At 57.9% G+C, this 15,915-nt stretch overlaps 2 protein-coding genes across 6 annotated transcripts; both read right to left on the bottom strand.

The window, feature by feature from the left end:
* Positions 1-2,067: 2,067 nt before the first annotated feature.
* FGF8 (fibroblast growth factor 8) lies at positions 2,068-7,911 on the bottom strand. 4 transcript variants are annotated; one of them, XM_057736329.1, is made up of 6 exons: positions 7,691-7,911; positions 7,560-7,596; positions 6,945-7,031; positions 6,538-6,718; positions 3,192-3,298; positions 2,068-2,358 (listed from the first exon to the last, which is right to left on the bottom strand). In XM_057736329.1, the coding sequence occupies exons 1-6, from the start codon at positions 7,720-7,722 to the stop codon at positions 2,068-2,070; spliced, it is 735 nt and encodes a 244-aa protein (XP_057592312.1). In that variant the 5' UTR covers positions 7,723-7,911. The 4 variants fall into 4 exon arrangements, with proteins under 4 accessions (XP_057592312.1, XP_057592314.1, XP_057592315.1 ...); XM_057736331.1 differs by having other exon boundaries at positions 6,538-6,685; positions 7,691-7,722; XM_057736332.1 differs by lacking the exon at positions 6,945-7,031 and having other exon boundaries at positions 7,691-7,722.
* Positions 7,912-13,040: 5,129 nt separating this feature from the next.
* NPM3 (nucleophosmin/nucleoplasmin 3) lies at positions 13,041-15,046 on the bottom strand. 2 transcript variants are annotated; one of them, XR_009053864.1, is made up of 7 exons: positions 14,908-15,046; positions 14,523-14,608; positions 14,160-14,279; positions 13,958-14,051; positions 13,501-13,622; positions 13,358-13,405; positions 13,047-13,197 (listed from the first exon to the last, which is right to left on the bottom strand). XR_009053864.1 is itself a non-coding variant. In XM_057736002.1 (6 exons), the coding sequence occupies exons 1-5, from the start codon at positions 15,023-15,025 to the stop codon at positions 13,510-13,512; spliced, it is 531 nt and encodes a 176-aa protein (XP_057591985.1). In that variant the 5' UTR covers positions 15,026-15,046; the 3' UTR covers positions 13,041-13,405; positions 13,501-13,509. The 2 variants fall into 2 exon arrangements, 1 of the variants encoding a protein (XP_057591985.1); XM_057736002.1 differs by having other exon boundaries at positions 13,041-13,405.
* Positions 15,047-15,915: the final 869 nt, after the last annotated feature.

Raw genomic sequence — 15,915 nt, 5'->3', positions numbered from 1 at the left:
TGGGGGCTGGACAGGCGGCCGTGCAGATGAAAGCGTTTCCTGGACGGTCTCTTCATTTGCATGGCATCAGAAGCTGCTCAGAAGGTGTGACTTTTCCCACAGTGAGACCCCAGCTCCTTGCACAATAAAGCCAGGCTGCTCACCCAGAATTAATTAAAGGGGGAGGGGATGCAGCAGAAGAGGAGGCACTAAGAGCTGGGGGAGCTGGAAGAGAGAGGTCTAGAGCCCCCTCCCCACATCCCCAGTATCCATGCACCAGGAGAAATCGACTCTATCCAGAGCCCCCGCACCCCCATAGCAGGCCAGAGAGGCCCCATGGTACCCCAACTTCTCTACTCCAAGGCTTCCCACTGAGCCCTGGCATTCCTGATCCATCTGGATGGCCTGAGCCTGGGACTTGTGTCTGCAACTTTGGGAGGCCCACATCGTTAGGAAGCCTTGGGTTGCTCTCCACCCAAAGGAGGTACCAAAGAACAGAGGCCCAGAGAGAAGAGGTTTCTGGATTGGTCCAGTAACTGGGCTATGGCACCAGCCCAAAGAAGACAGCAGAAGCAACCAGAACAAGAGGCTCAGGTACGAAGACTGGCCCAGCTCTGACCTCAGACCTGCTGCCTCTGGGCTTGGGCTCTCTTCAGGGCAGTGTGATGCCAATCTCACCAGTCCACTTCCAATAACCCACCCCTCCACCCACCAAAGGCCAGTCCTCTTGCCAGCGCCATGAATGACCTGCTCTACCATTGCCATAGCATGACCTGGTCTTCCTTCCTCCATAGCAATCCTTGCTCACAGGCTAGTCCTTCTGATATACCACCTGCTGCTTCTCCCCCTGTCCAGAGTTTGAATTCTGCTCTAGGCCTGTGAGCTTCCCTTCCCAGCCAATGCCAGTTCCTCTCCCTCTAGGCCCAGTCTCACCAAGGCTGGCAGCCTCTCCCTGGACCACAGTCCCCTGGGCTCTTTTGCAGCACCTGAGCTCGGCACCTTCTGCTCACAGCTTTCTAACCAGATATCCCAAAGTTAACACTTGTTTCATGTCACAATTGTCAACACCAACCTTGGCAGCCCCCCCTCCAACATACCCCCACCTTGGACCCTGGCACCTGCTCTTTGCTTTCATTTTCTGGAGCCTGATACACAAAGAACTAGCTCTGGCATCTCTAATCTGTCTCTCGCACAGACCAAGGCACACGCAGAAAAGCACTTGTTAAAGGACCCACTGAATCCATGATTACAGCTCTGGTCCTAGCAAAGTCATCATTTCTGGCCCAAAGGTGGCCTGGGGAAGTGTTAGCAAGGACTCCTATTAAAAGTCCACGTCTGAGAGGTCCCAGGAGCAGCTAAGAGCCTCTTTTGCCTCTTTCCCTACTTCTGTCCTCCCAGGAAAACCCCTCCAGGGACTATAAGGAGAGCCGACAGGTGTGGATCCTTAGGTAGAAGGCAGTCTACAGTCAAAGCTGCTGCCTGATTTGCTGCATCTCTCAGCTGCCTGCCAGCTGGGCGGCACAGGGGAAGGGGGCTGACCCCGGGAGAACTCACTCTGCAACACACATTTTTAATACGCCAGTTAAATAAATATTTCAGTCATTTAATAGCAACTAATACACGACCACACTCCACTGACAGCCGTCCCTGAAAGACCTGAAGTCCAGGCTCTTTCCTCCCTGCCCCCACCTGGGGGTGCAGTGGAGCCCCTGGCGGCCTAGCAGTCTTGCCCTGCAGCTGCTGGGGTCTCAGGAGCGCCTCTGAGGGACTAGGAAAAGCCCCCCTTGCCCAGGAAATCCCCCCTCCCCGCCGCCCCCCGCCCTCCCGCCGGAATCCGTCTAGGCCACTCACCGGCCTCCTTGAGAGTTAAGAAGTCAGACACCATAGCCAAGTGGAATACAAAAATAGAGCCTCTCTTTTGTTTAAAAAAACAACAACAACAAAAAAACCCAACAGCAAACAATTATCAACAACTAGAGCCCGGGGCTCTCCCAGCTCCTCCCCAGCCTTCAGTAGCGCAGACCTCTCCCTGCACGAGAGGAAACCCCGGGCGGGCGCTGGGAGCGGCGGGGAGGGGCCGGGCAGGGCCTATCGGGGCTCGGGGGCCCAAGTCCTCTGGCTGCCGCGCAGGCTGCGCGTGAAGGGTGGGTAGTTGAGGAACTCGAAGCGCAGGCTCTGCTCGGTGGTGTGGTGGCCGCGGGGCAGCCGCTTCATGAAATGGACCTCGCGCTGGTGCTGCCGTGTCTTGGAGCCCTTGCGGGGCCGGCCCTTGCGCGTGAAGGCCATGTACCAGCCCTCGTACTTGGCGTTCTGCAGGGCCGTGTAGTTGTTCTCCAGCACGATCTCCGTGAACACACAATCTTTGCCTTTGCCGTTGCTCTGCAGGTGGGGGGGGGCCAGACACGGTGTCACCGGGCTCTGTCCGGAGGCGCCCCCCTCATCAGAGGCAGAGGGCAGGCAGCCCCAGACAGCAGGTGGGCACCCCAGCAGATGGCAGGGTGGGCACCCGCTCTCTAATCCCCCACAACTTGCAGCCCACCCGGCAACTTCCTGTCCTCCCGGGTAGCAGTGACACATGGCTGTCTACCGAGGGGCTGGGCCCCAACACAGAGAGGCAGAGAGGGGGCCCGGCCCCTGCCTGCCCTGGCCTCCTGCCCACCAGTCTGGCCCAATATGCTAGCACCCGTTTCCCCACCTGCCCCCCTCAGCCCCTCAGAATGCCAGCCTGCAGCCCCAGGGCTGCCACCCTATGGGGGAGGGAAGGTTGGTGAGAAGATGCTGAGTCCCAAGCTGCAGAAGCTCAGGAAGCCGGGAGTTCGAGGCTGGAGAGGAGCCGTGACTAATGGGGCCATTTCAGAGCTCGGCCGAGGGGCTGGGCCTGCGGCTTACTGAACATTCCAAATGCTGGTACCATGTAATTGGACATAATAGCAAAGCAATTTGGCGATTTGTTAAAAAGATATATGGAATTTACCGACAACCCCCCCCCCACCGCCCCTTCCCTAGCCTTCCTTCTTCCTCCTTTGCCTTTACAGCTTTTCATCTCTGTTTCCTCCTCCCTCACCTCCTCCACCTCCCCCCCTTCCAATCATTAGGTAACCCCAAGGTGGCCCTCTGTCTCTGTCCACTTTGTTGGGATCCTGGAGGAGCTCAGCCAGCCCAGTGTCCTCCCCAGGCCCCAGCCGCCCCCTACCTTCCTTCTAGGACCTCACCTTGGCAATCAGCTTCCCCTTTTTGTTCATGCAGATGTAGAGGCCTGTCTCAGCTCCTCGGACTCGAACCCGGCTCCCAAAGGTGTCTGTCTCCACAATAAGCTTTGCTGTCAGGGAAGGTAGGGGGTTGGTTACAGCAGCTCCCTGACGCCCAGTGCTCCACGTCCCCATCCCAGCTGGCCGATCCCAGAAGCAACTGCTCCAAGGGCCAGATACCCAAGCCATGGGCTCCAGCCACTAATATGCTGTGCAACTCTGGGAAAGTCAAGTCCCATTTCTGGGCTTCAGACCCCTTACCTGGGTTTACAGAAAGGGGGTGGATGAGGTCATGGTATATGAACTGGTTTCTGCAGAGGGGTCTTGGAGCCATCAAACTGAAAAGACCCTCTTTTAAAACCAGTAATGACAGTAATGACTTTTATGTCGAGGCTTCACGTAAATTTTAATGACTAGAATTCCACTGCTAATCAAAAGATCTTTGAGGATTATTCCAACTCAAAATATTATATGCACATGCCTCACAGATCACTACAAACATCCAGGGTGCATTGGTGACCTCCACTCCTGAGGTCAAACATAAAAGCACTCTCTCTTGTTTCTGGTACCTCGGTTCTAACCCACAGGCTTCCCCCCCGCCCCACCGCTCTGCTAAGAAGGTGATAGGGATGAGGACAGCTCTCCCTACACACACAGCCCATGGCCGGCTGCTTTCCCAGAACCTCAGACACCAGCTGGGAGGATGCTGTCTCTTCCCCAGGCTTCCCAGTCACCTCAGTCCCCAGCCCCAGTGTTCAGAAATCAACAACTCAATAGTCTTTTCTTTCACCCTCCAGCAGCATGGGCTCCTCAGCCCAGCGACCAAACACTTTCTGTAGGTGAGGAGGAGAGAAAATTTGGTGTGCTTGCCTCTCACATGAGAGCCAGGAGATAGGGAGCTGAATTTTGTGCCCTTTTCCCTCTCCCCTCTCCCCTTAGACAGCCAGCTTGCCACAGAAGCCCTGGTCCCTGTCCACTCTCTGCACAACTCCTTTCTTTGAGGCTGTCACCAAGAAGGGAGTGGAGGCCAACTTAGCTGTTTGGGATGGGACAGAAGGGGCTGGGTCTCCTGCCTTCCCCAGTGTAGCCTTTTCCCTCCTTAAAAAAAAAAGTTTGGGGACTCCCAGGGCTGCCTCCCAGCCTGTACTGAAAAGGTTCTCTGTCCCTGAAACTAATGCGAGGTGATGGGCACAGGTCGGCAAGGCAGCCCTCACTGCCCAGCCTGTGACTACCTGCCCCCGAAACTAACGCGAGGTGATGGGCACAGGTCAGCAAGGCAGCCCTCACTGCCCAGCCTGTGACTACCTGCCCCCTCCACAGAAGCACAGAGCTGGGACCCAGTAGCCAAGTCCTCAGTCTGGCTCCAAGTCAGCCAGGGAAATGCAGCTGTCACCTCCCCTCCCACCCACCTCCTCTTGGACCCAGCCAGTCTGCTCAGGCCTCTCCCGGTCCACCGTCCAGGGCAAGGAGCAACTACTTTTAAGAGCCAGGAATGACACTGACTGAAGAAGAGGGGAGAGGATTCCATTCTGAGGATTCTGGCCAAACAGGGCAGATAGAGATGGAGCCCTCTGTCCCTTCCTGGGGCCCCTAAGGAAGCAACTGGGACTTCTCTGCTCTTCTCCCCCAGATTCTTCCTGTCCTGGCTAAACACCCTAAGCCTTTGCTCTTGGGCCCTCCAGCTCCTGCTCCTGCCCACCAGGCAGGGACCAGGGAACCTGAGAAGCCTCCTATAATTGCAAGGAGAGAAGTGGGCATCAGCCCTCTGATGTCTGAAGATGAATTCCCCCATGACCAGCTTAGCCTCGTCTCTCTTCCCCAAAACCCAAGGGTGCTGGACTCCTCCCAGGAGGAGTCAGGCATACATTCCCTTTCCTTGGAAGCTGAGAAGGGCAGCAAGCAGCCAGTTTGGAGGGACAAAGGGATGGTAGGCTGGCCCTGCCAGCCCAGCGGGGGAGCTCGGCCACCAGGCAGGCCGCCTCCACCCCCGCCGCAGAAAGCCCCCACTCTCCTTCCTGGATGGATCTAGGGAGCTCGGGCTGCAGTTTACAGCGGCTTTCCCGACCGACCGGGCTTTTGGAAAGCTTAACATTTTCAAACCTATTCTTCCACCCCAGTGACAGATTTATCCCAGGAAAATTATGTCTCCTTCTCCAGCTTTGAAGGGAAGTCAGCTACGTCGATGCAGAAAAAATGCAGCGAGACATACTCGATCCCCCAAACTGGCTCGAGAAGAGGAGAAAGTATTCAGGAAATGTTAAAAAAGGTGAAAGTAAGAAGAGTTTTAATCGCTCTGCCAGACGCGGGGGTCTCTCCAGAGATTCATAGAGAACAATCTTGAACCTCTTTTTTAACATTTACAGACTTGCAACTCCTTTCAAACTCCACATCTGAAAAAAAGCCTCGTTCTTTTTCTGTTTTATATCATTCTTCATTTTTCTTCTTAGCTCTTAAAGTGCCTCACCTTTTTATTACATTTTAATAGAGTCTTCCCCTCTCCTTTCATGCTTGTTTAACTTGGTCATTATTTAAAGGTTTTTAAACTCACAATAATCGCTCTCTAAAAACAACACCAGCCGCCCAGAGGGCTTGCTTTTCTCTTGATACATCCAGGACTCTGGAAATTGGCCTTGTTTCAAGGCAGGAATATTGAATGTTTTAGAAATCAATCAGTCCTCAGCCTCTCCACCTCGCAGTAGCTCCCTGTACTCACCACCCCACCGGGAGCCAGGAGCCCCGCTCTGACCGGCAGCCTGGGTTCCTGGGCAAGTGGAGCGGGGAGGGCCCCTTTCCTAGCCTAGTCCCCATGTGTAATTGACCCTCCTGATCAAAGTATTTAAAGGTTCACAGCACGCTCCCCCCCCCACCCCCCAAGCTGGGAGCATTGAGGGGATTTCTCTCCCTTCTCTTTTCCATTCTCCTTTTGTGGGCCCTGGCGACATATCCTCTTTCAAGAGCTTCCCTTAAACCTGGGCCCCCTCCCCCTGAACCCTCTGCCTCCACCTGCAGTGGGGAGGGGTATGAAAGGGGGAGGTGGAAAGGGGGATTCCTGGATTCATTCATCTGCTGGTCAGAGAAGGGGCACCTGTGGGCCAAGTACTCCCCGAGGTCCCTTCCCCAGCCCTCTCTTCTCCAGCTGACCCCCAAGATGCTTTTTTCACCTTAACTCCTTCCCTTCTGAGCTGGGGAGCTTGCAGGCCTCTGGCCAGCGCAGATGCGACTGGTAGGTCCAGTCACAGCAGGGCAGCCTGGGGAAGAGGGGCATGTTCCACAGGCTACCTTTACCCCACCGCAGTGCAGCTCGCCTTACCAAAGGGGTCCCCGTCTTCTGCCATGGCGTTGATGCGCTTGTTGGCCAGGACCTGCACGTGCTTCCCGCTGGTGCGGCTGTAGAGTTGGTAGGTCCGGATGAGTCGGCGGCTGAGCTGATCCGTCACCAGGCTCTGCTCCCTCACATGCTGTGTAAAATTAGGTGAGGACTGAACAGTTACCTTTAGGAAATTGAAAAATACACAACACGCCATTATAATGCTACTCCGCCCAGGGGCCCAAGTGGCCCCCATCACCCCGCACCTCCCTCCACTGCCCCAGACAGCCGGCAGGGGCTGGGGTCCTCCCAACATGCCAGCTCAGGCCACCCCCTCCCCCCACCCAGGAAAGTCGGACAGACCCAGCCTAGCATGGATGAGCCCGGGATGGGGAAGGATCTGGACCCACCTGTTGGGAAACACCCTGGGACTCCCGGCCAGCTCGGAACAGGGAAGCGAGCTCCCTGCCCAGCGCAGGCCCCCCGCCCGGGCCTTCCTAGAAGAGCAGGGCGCTTTTAAGTCGGGAGGCATCGCTGCCCGACCCCTGACATTTATAAAGACAAATTCACGGAGCAAATGTTGAGACCGCAGAGGACCTAGGCACCTGATCTCTCGGCCAGACCCACCGCAGGTCTCCCCAGAGAGCCGCGGAGAGGGTCCCTGAGGCAGTCACCGTACCTCTGACAACGAACGCCCCCGGGCCGCGAATGCCCCCCTCCTCGGCGGCCGGTGTGGCTGCCCGCAGAGTTCCCCCATCCACCCCCACCTGGCTGGGAGGCGTGGGAGACAGAGCTGGACTCCGAGACCTCGGGTTCTAGCCTCGCCACTCACTGGCTGTGTGACCTTAGGCAGGGGCTACCTCTCTGTTCCTTAGCTCCCTCCTCGGGGTAGTTAGGGGCTGCATTTCTAAGGTGCCTACCATCCCGCCGCGGGGCCGCAGGGTCGGTCCTCTTGCCCCTGCCCGACCTCGCCCCCCGGCGGCCCCCGGGGACCCCGGCCCCCGCCTCCGCGCAGTGCGCCTTACCTGGGCTTGGAGGCAGAGAACCAGCAAGTGCAACAGCCTGTGGGAAACAAAAGCGGGCGGGGAGAGAAGGGCGCGGGGTGAGCGGCGGGCGGGCGGGCGCGCGGCCGGGGGCGCGGGGCGGCGGTACTCACAGGCAGCTCAGCGCCGAGCGGGGGCTGCCCATGGCGCGCGGCCGGGGAGCACGCACAGCCCCGGCGGGACCACGCCGGCGCGCGGCGGGCAGCGGACCGACGAGCCGAGGGCGGCGGCGGCGGAGGGAGGCTCGAGGGCGGGAGCCCGGGCGATCCCGACGCGGCTCCGCGGGTCCCGGGGAATGTCGAGCTCGCCGCGCCGCGCCGAGTGCCTCTGCGCCGCAGCCGGAGCCGGTGGCCGCTGGCTGCTGAGGAGCCAGAGCGGGAGGGAGGGTAACGGGCCGGCCGGGGGGGGGGGGGGTGGGGGGTGGGTAAGTGGGAAGGGAGGGGGAGGGGTGGGGGCGGGGGGCGCCGCACCGGGCGAGAGCGGGGGGAGCGTGGGGCGGGCGGCCGGAGCCCGCAGCCCCCGGCTGGGAGCGGGGGCCGGGACGCAGCCCGGGGCGGGGGCGGGGCGGACCGGGGCGGGGCGGCCGGCGGGTCTGGGATTGGGGGTCTGGGTGAGGGGAGGGGTCTGGGGACCCGCTGGAGGGGCGGGGGAGGCCGATGTGGGCGCCTGCCCCCATCCCCGGCCTGTCCCCTTGCGCGCTCTTGGGGTCCAGGCGCAAGGGGATGGGGGCCGCCTCGGGCCGTCCCCCCAGTGGAGTCCCGAGACCCTCGGCTGGGGCTTCCTGGACTGCTGGTGCGCCCGAGTGGGAAGGTGCCGGGTCTCCACTTTGGGACCCGATCCGCTTATGCCTCAGGCTATACGGCGGTTCTCTGAGCCACCTACTGTGTGCTTCGCCTGGGCCTGCCGCTGCCAAGTGGCCGCTAATACTGGTGTGAACGGCTGTGCGCTCGTCTCCGGCAGTGCGTGCCTGTGCGACGGGGACCCGACACCCACCCCCATCTTTCTGCTGAGTACCCCGCCTTGCCGGTCTCTCCTGCCTCGCTCAGTCTCCAGGATGGCCCTGAGATCGAGAAACATCTCCTTCTCCCCTTCCCATCACCCCTGCTCCTGTCCTCCACCCCCATACACGCTTGCCTGAAGCTTCAGAGGAACCACAGCCATCTATGTAGGAGAGCCCAGAGGTCCCTAGCAAGACCTACAGTCACTGCCACCACCATCCCCCCCACCCCCCAAACAGCAGGCAGAGGGCTCAAAAATAATTACTCTCAACTACTTTTCTTGGGGGAGGAGACTTAGATCCAGGTTGCCCAGTCTTTTTCTCTCAGAGTCCCAATATTTGTGCACTGAATAGGTATTTACACACCTACTGTATACTAGACATGGACTGGTGCTTTGTGTCAACTGTGGGGGAGGGGAGGTATCAAAGAAGGTAGAGAGTTATCTAAGCCTTTCCCAGCCACACATTGCTTCCCTCCAGGGGCTTCTGGAAACCCTGAGCCATGGTGCTTCTTTGAGAGCAGCTTGGGTGGGCAGAGGTGCCCTGGGACAGACACTTCTGAGAAGCAGGTGGAGCCACTGATGCCTTGCCCAGCTGCTGCCCTTGCCCAAGACCTCCCCTGCCCTACTGCCCCGCCCCCCCCATGTCCTTGGGGATTGGACTGGAGGGGTTGGGGTGATCCCAGGAAGCCCTTAGGCAAGAGGCAGTAGGCAGCACAGCCAAGTTCTGCCTACCTCCCCTTTCTCTGTGGCCTGCCTTTCCTACTCCCAGCCATAATGCTAACACAGAGCAAGGTCTAGATGGGAAAAGAGTCAGAAGACAGCCCAAGTTCTCATCCCTCCCCAGAGAAATAGACTTCGTGAGCCCACCTGTTACCCATCTCCAGGAGTCTGTTCCCTCAACTGGCTCTTGCCCACACGGACCTCCAGGCAAGAACCACGTCTTACTAGCTCCGAAGTTGCAGCTCATGGCAGAGAGCTGGGCAGGGTTCTTCCGCAATTAGTATTCAATGAATGAATAATGGGGAAACTGGCTGAACATGTAGACTTCAGTGTATGTGGGGCCTCCCCAGGGAGACTTGCCTTCACCACCTTCCCAACAGATAATAATCATAGGCACCACCATTTACTGAGCACTTTTGTATTTGCTAAAGGCTGAGTTTGCACCATCTCCTCTCAACCCCATTGGGAGGTAGATAGGTGAGGTGGGCTCCAGTGCCCACAGCCCAGACCAGCACAGTTCCTTCATTTGAGCTCCTCTTAGAGGTTGCTGCCACTTGTTGGGTGTCTACCTCCCCATCTGCACTGCTTCAAGCAGGCAAGATGTTCACCATCTTAACCTTATGCCCCCCCCCCCCCATAGTAGGCCCTTGAAAATATTTATTTGTATGCATTAATAAATGAGTGGAGAGATGGGGAGCAGAGGATGAGAAGCGCCTTCTCTTCACCAGGGACCCAGCCCTCTGAAAATTGTCTGATGAGAACAGCAGGGAGCAGGACCCAGGCAGGGGTCAGGGCATCCAGCCCGTCTTTAGTGTGCATAGTCCTGGAGTCACAACCTGAGTCACTCTGGGCACTTGCCCTTCCCTGGAGTGGGGGTGGAGACCAGTGCACTTGGCTCAGACCAGGGTCCAGCCCTGGCTCGGAGCCCCCCTGGAAAGTTTTGAAGCCGCGGGGCTGAATCTCAGTGGTCTTAATCCACCCTCCTCCCTCTTCCCTAGAGGTGACCAATCCAGGGCCTAAAAGCGTGGAGGTCAGGGTTTGAGTCCTACACCTTAATCTCTACCAAGGGGCCTATACAGACCAGAATTCCTTTACATTTGGAGAACTTCCCCCAAATGGACCTTCGTCAGTTTGGGGGGATTCTTTTCATCTCCCCCAAAGTCCCTGTCTCTAGAAGGAGAGGGGGCGGCAATAGGGACACCCCCGCATCCGGCGCCAGGTACTGCCCGGGCACACCCCCGTGAGTGACAGATGTAAAGATTCCATCGGGGCCCCAGCAGGCCGCTCTCTCCTCCCTTGCTTTCTTACTCGCCTCCCGGCCAGCTCGCTCCTTCCTTTATCTTATCAAAGCCCCGTAATTACAATTGCTATTTTGTTTCCTCGAATCTGCAATCAGAGCTCCCTGGCCCTGATGAGGGAGCGCCTGTCAACCTGATCGCTGAGTGACAGCCCGGCCACCTTTCCCGGCCGCCCCCACACTCCGCAAACACAAATACACACAAACGCACACACACAGTCCCTCGCCTCCTGCAAACACAAACACACACCTCTCGCCAATACAAATAGCCCCTCTCCGCAAACACACCGTCGCAGGGACCCAAACACACACCTTCAGCCTCTTTCCAAATGCATCGGTCGCCCCCCCCCCCAGCCCACCCGGGGCCCCTCAAATCCACACGAAACGGCGGGGCCGCTCGCTCAAACGTTTTCCTGCGCCCGGCGTTCAAAGCGCCGCAGACCCTCCGCCGACCGTTCAAATGTAAATCGCGGAGACCGTGTTAAGCACTTTAGGCCCGGGTCTGGGAGTCGTCCCCATTATCCCCCCAAATACAGTCCTGCCCCTCCTCCAGCCGTCTGCAGACTCCGACGTACGCCTTCATCCCTCAGCGCTCAGAGGCCAAAGTAAATTGGCAACGCTCCTACTGTGCGCTGAGAGGGCAGAAAGGGGGGTCGAGGAGAGGCGGAGGTGGGGAGGGAGAAAAAACAATTCCCAGCTCTGTCCGCGGGGCGCCGCGTCGCGCCGGGTAACTCCTGGACCAAGCAGATGTGGATTGGGCCCCCACCGCGGGCAGGAGAGCGCTCGGCGCCCGCCGGGGCCGCGGGGAGACCCACCGAGAAACCAGCAAAGGCTTACAATGAGCGATCAGCGGCATCGCGGGGGGTAAATATTGGGGCGGGGCCACGCGCAGGGGGTAGATGTGTCGTCTAGGAAAGCTTTCCCCGAGAGATGACTTTTCGCCGCTCTCAGCCAGGCTCCTGCGCCTTCAACCAAGCACGTGCCAAGGCTTTGGAGGCTGCAGACGAGAGGAAGGCAAGGCTTCTAACAGGAGCCCTTCCAGTGAATGAATGAACCAATGAACGAATGAAGTCAGCCTCAGTGGCCCAGACCACTGGCGGGGCACGTCCGCCCCTGCACCGCGGCGAACCTCTAGAGCCCCTAGAGAAGTGGCGCGGGAAGCCCCACGGCCACAAGAGGGTTCAACCTCGCCCACCAGAGGGCGCCAGCTCCACCTTCCCCTCTACCTCCCGACCCCGTGCCGCCGGTAGGTGAATGGTCCCTACCCCTCCACTCCGGTTCCCGGTGGAAGCACTTAAGGAAAGTCCTGGAGAAGAAGGGGCCTGCGACCCTGATCACCGCGACACAGAGAGGGATCATCTGCCTTCATCCTCAACTTGAGAAAAAAGGGAATTTAAAAATAGGGCCTGTTTGGTTCTCACCACAGGGAGAAGGGAACCTCCTGCAGGGATGTGTTGAAGACGGAGTGCTTCTCCGTGTTGTGGGAACGCTCTCCCCAAATACCAGCCTCTTTGGGTTCTCTAGGACCCCTCCCACTTGTTCACTCACTTGCCCAGGAGCCCCTGTGGGTGGGAGTGGGTGGTCCCACTAGGCACTGTTCTCTGTCCCTTCTCAGCATGTCCGGCCCCAGGCTGTCTCAGGAGGTAACCTTTTGTTTGTTTGTGGGGCACTGAGACCATCCCCCCACGCCCCCATCAAAACAGCTGCTGAACTGCTGACCTCAGACTTGGTCATATACACTCATGCTCACACCAGGTACATCCCTTTCTCTTCCTGGCACAGCAGCAGCCAAGCCCCAGAACCACCTGATTTAAGGCACAAGAGACCCCCTAGACCAGGCAGAGGGCTGGGGGGCAGGAACCCCTTAGCCCAGGAGGCTGAATCCCAGGGGGTCCTCTCTGCCCCCATATGCCAGGCCACCCGGATTCTGGTTTCCCTGTCACCCAATCTGGCCAGCCCCCTCCATCTGGCCCCTGGAATCAGGTTTCTAAGGGCCCAGGCTGGCTCAGAGATGGCCTGTATGAGTGGAAGGAGGAGCAAAGACTGGCCTCTAACCTGTCCCTCACAGGCCCTCTCAGGGCCTGAGCCCCCTCATGGGGCTAGGGATGCACATTCCTCGGGCTGCTTAAGCCCCCTTATCTGCACCCCTGCCCATCAGCCTGAGTGCTGACAGAGGCCCAGACCCCTTGTTTGGATGCCGATAACCTCCTGGGATGGCCCTCCCCCACCTTAAGGGGCTGGGAACAGGCTTGGTGTCCGGAGGTCCTCTTCTAGGAAGGCAGTTGGGGCCCAGGCCTGGGCTAGTCCCAGCGTCCTGGGAATAGCAGGATCCCACATTTCCTCACCCCGCCACCAGGCCCAGGGCCACCCTTTGTGCTGCCACAGTGCCACCTGGTGGTCCCTAGGGGAATACCACCCCAGCAGGGAAAGAAGCCACACAAATGAGCTGCAAAAAAAAACTCCACACTATTTTATTTCAACTTTTATCCAAAAATGTAAAAAAATGTTAAAAATGTGTAGTCCTGAGCTTCAGATGCTGACCTCCAACCTCATAGGCAAGTGGGGAGAGAGGGTCAGGATAGAAGTTCAGAGTTCCTCCCACTCCTGGAGAAAAGGGAAACTCTTGCGTGTGGTACAGGATTAGAACACCAGGGCCCCATGGAGAATGGGACCCTCTCTCTCCTAGCACCAGACCAAGACCCCACCCACCCCACCCCACTGCTACCCATCCTCTTCAATGGAGAAGACACAAAATTCTTGAAACCTGTACAGGAACCTGGTGCATGGTACATGTGGCAGGCAGCTAGTTGACCTGAAGAGAGCAAACAAGGGGTCAGCATCTAGGTCCAAATCTTCTCCTTCTGTTCCCTCCCAGACCCTTATGGGCATGCCTCCTCCCCAACTCACCAGGGAGGGTTAGAGCCTGCCCCCCTGCTTCTTGGCAGGCAGAATGGGGCACAACTCAGCTTCCTCTTCCTCACTCCCCTCTTCTTCACTCTCTTCCTCAGAAACATCATTGCTTATAGTAACTGGTAGACACACAAGCAGTAAAGGGAAGAAAAGTTAAAGCCACGCCCCCTTCATACTACAGGTCATTTATTCATGCCCTGTGGCTCCAGGCTTGCAAAGACCCTGACCTCACAGAGCTTATGGTCTTGGTGGGAAAAACCTCAGATACTAAACTAGATAACAAGAGCCAAAGGAGAAGCTGGGACAGGTTCCATGAAGGAGAATGCCTAAGTAGGACAGAATGTGGAGGGCACAGCATACAGGGTCTGTATGGGAACTGCACTGCAAGATAAGGCTGGGGTGGGGTAGGAGTCCTGATGGAGAGTCTACTGGAGGCAAAGGAGAAGGCTCTCACCAATCTGGTGCCGCCCAGTGATCCGCACAGGGCCAGAACCTGACTTCAGGCGGAAGGTTACCGGTGGTTGGAGCTGGAAGTCATCCAAGCTGAGCTGGGAGGAAGACAAGAATGAAGGCCTGGCTCACCCCATCTTGTGAGGAGTCCTGAAGTCTTCACTTCCTACCTCCCAAACCTGTCAAGGTATGGCCAGGGAACTCACCATGGGTTGGCAGGACAACTTGAGGTTGGCCACAGGGACTGCAATCTCCTGGTGGTCATGGTTCCGGGCCACGACTTCTACCACATTACACTCATCTTTGGCTCCCTCGGTGAGGCAGAGCTGGGAAGGGTACACAAGGCCTCGGAGTTTCCCCCAGTGAGAGTGGACACCACAAATGGAGGCATCTACCCTACAACCTGCCCAGCCTCAGAGGTCCCTGGGTCACCTGGCCAGGGGAGTCCCCATGTGGGGGTTAAAGAAAAGGAGGTGACTCCCAGGAAAGAGGGGGAGGGGAAGAGATAGGCGGGCAGAGGCCTGCTCAGGTCAACATATTCACTGCTACGACCCTTCCCCGCGCCTTACCATGGTCAAAGCCAGCACGTGCTCCGCATCATCCTCTTCCTCTACCTTGAAGGTGAAAGACCGGGTGTGACCTGAGAGCTCACATCCTGGAAGAAATAACAGTGTGAGTGTGTGTTACTGTGGGGGGGCGTTTCACCGAATCCCGTTCATGTGCAGCAACGGACTGACCCGCCATTCACACGCCCACTTCTCAGGAACACCTGGTGCGCTCGGCCCGGGCCCCGCCCCGCACGACTAAGGCAATGGCCTGGCTATCCCCTTCCGCTCCAGCTGCCGCGTGCGAGGGCTCCTCCGCCCCCATCCACGTCGTGCACTCGTCTGCACTGCAGTTCCTCAGCCCTGCCTCTGCCCCAGCACCACCCTCAGCCCCTCTTTTCCTCAATACCGAAGAAAAAGCTGTCCATAGTGACCGGGGCCGGGACTCGCAGACCGCCGACCCCCCCGGCCCGGGCTCGGCTCTCCTGACTCAAAAACGCCAAGGCGGCAGCAGCGCCGGCGGCCATGCTGCAAGGGCCGTCTGCGGCTCCGCCCCCGACACGTACAAAGCCGGGGACTCGCGGCGGTTCCGGTCCCGCCTATTAAAGGAGACGCTCGCGAGGCGGCCCCAGTCCAGAGCGCCAGCGCCCAATCTCGTTCAGGAGCCTCAGACCTGTTGCGTCTGTGAGACCGCAAAGAGGAAGTAATATCACAGAAGCATCAACTTGGGACTGTTAACGTCCTTGCTCACTTCAACGACCGAGACTTTCTGAGGGTGGCTCTTGCCTCCATTTTCTCTGGTTCTGCAATCCCTCTAGTGTCCCTCTCGCCCAACCCAGGGTAAGCTTTCGTTAAAGTATATAAAAAGGGAAATCTTTCCAATTCCCTCAGCAAAGGCGGGATACAGTGCAGTGTTTTTCTTATAAAAGCTAGTAATACGCTCAGATTTGCTTTCCCTTTCAAGGGAACCAAGGAGCCTGAAGGAAGACTTCCAGCTCCGGGTACTTTGTACCCAAACGACTCCGTCCTCTCCTGGATATGCTTCCTGCTTTGCCAACACTGCAGCTCACTATCCAGATGGTGGCATATCTTCACTGAACTTAAGATGCTAGTGCTTGTTAGCAGAGGACGTTAGCTCAAGCGTGGGACTAATTGCTGCTCCTGACAGAAGCACGCTAGTCCAGGAACATCTTTCTGCCTTGCACTCCTGTCTCATAATTTGGGCTACACCCCCAACTTTCACCTTTTGACCAAAGAATCAAGCAACTGTTTTCCTTATTCTATTAGGTAGCAGGAACTCACTCAAACTAGCTGCCCTAATTACCCCCAGGTAGTTGTGGCAAGAAGGTGGCCTGGCCAAAACCTGTCTACTTTTCTTGTCTTTTGCCTTGCCTTGAGGAAAAAATGGAAGGCAATC

The sequence above is a fragment of the Hippopotamus amphibius genome, chromosome 5, assembly GCF_030028045.1.
Source record: "Hippopotamus amphibius kiboko isolate mHipAmp2 chromosome 5, mHipAmp2.hap2, whole genome shotgun sequence".
Classification (NCBI taxonomy): Eukaryota; Metazoa; Chordata; class Mammalia; order Artiodactyla; family Hippopotamidae; genus Hippopotamus; species Hippopotamus amphibius.
This window is presented reverse-complemented; position numbering and strand designations above follow the sequence as displayed.

Excerpts from the sequence above, each read along its gene's own strand:
- FGF8 (XM_057736329.1), bottom strand. The coding sequence starts at position 7,722 with ATGGGCAGCCCCCGCTCGGCGCTGAGCTGCCT. Across the intron at positions 7,597-7,690 it reads CGCTCGGCGCTGAGCTGCCT|GCTGTTGCACTTGCTGGTTC; the intron begins GTGAGTACCGCC and ends TGTTTCCCACAG. Across the intron at positions 6,719-6,944 it reads CCCAGGGTGTTTCCCAACAG|GTAACTGTTCAGTCCTCACC; the intron begins GTGGGTCCAGAT and ends AATTTCCTAAAG.
- NPM3 (XM_057736002.1), bottom strand. The coding sequence starts at position 15,025 with ATGGCCGCCGGCGCTGCTGCCGCCTTGGCGTTTTTGAGTCAGGAGAGC. Across the intron at positions 14,609-14,907 it reads TATGGACAGCTTTTTCTTCG|GATGTGAGCTCTCAGGTCAC; the intron begins GTATTGAGGAAA and ends TATTTCTTCCAG. Across the intron at positions 13,623-13,957 it reads CACTGGGCGGCACCAGATTG|TTACTATAAGCAATGATGTT; the intron begins GTGAGAGCCTTC and ends TGTGTCTACCAG.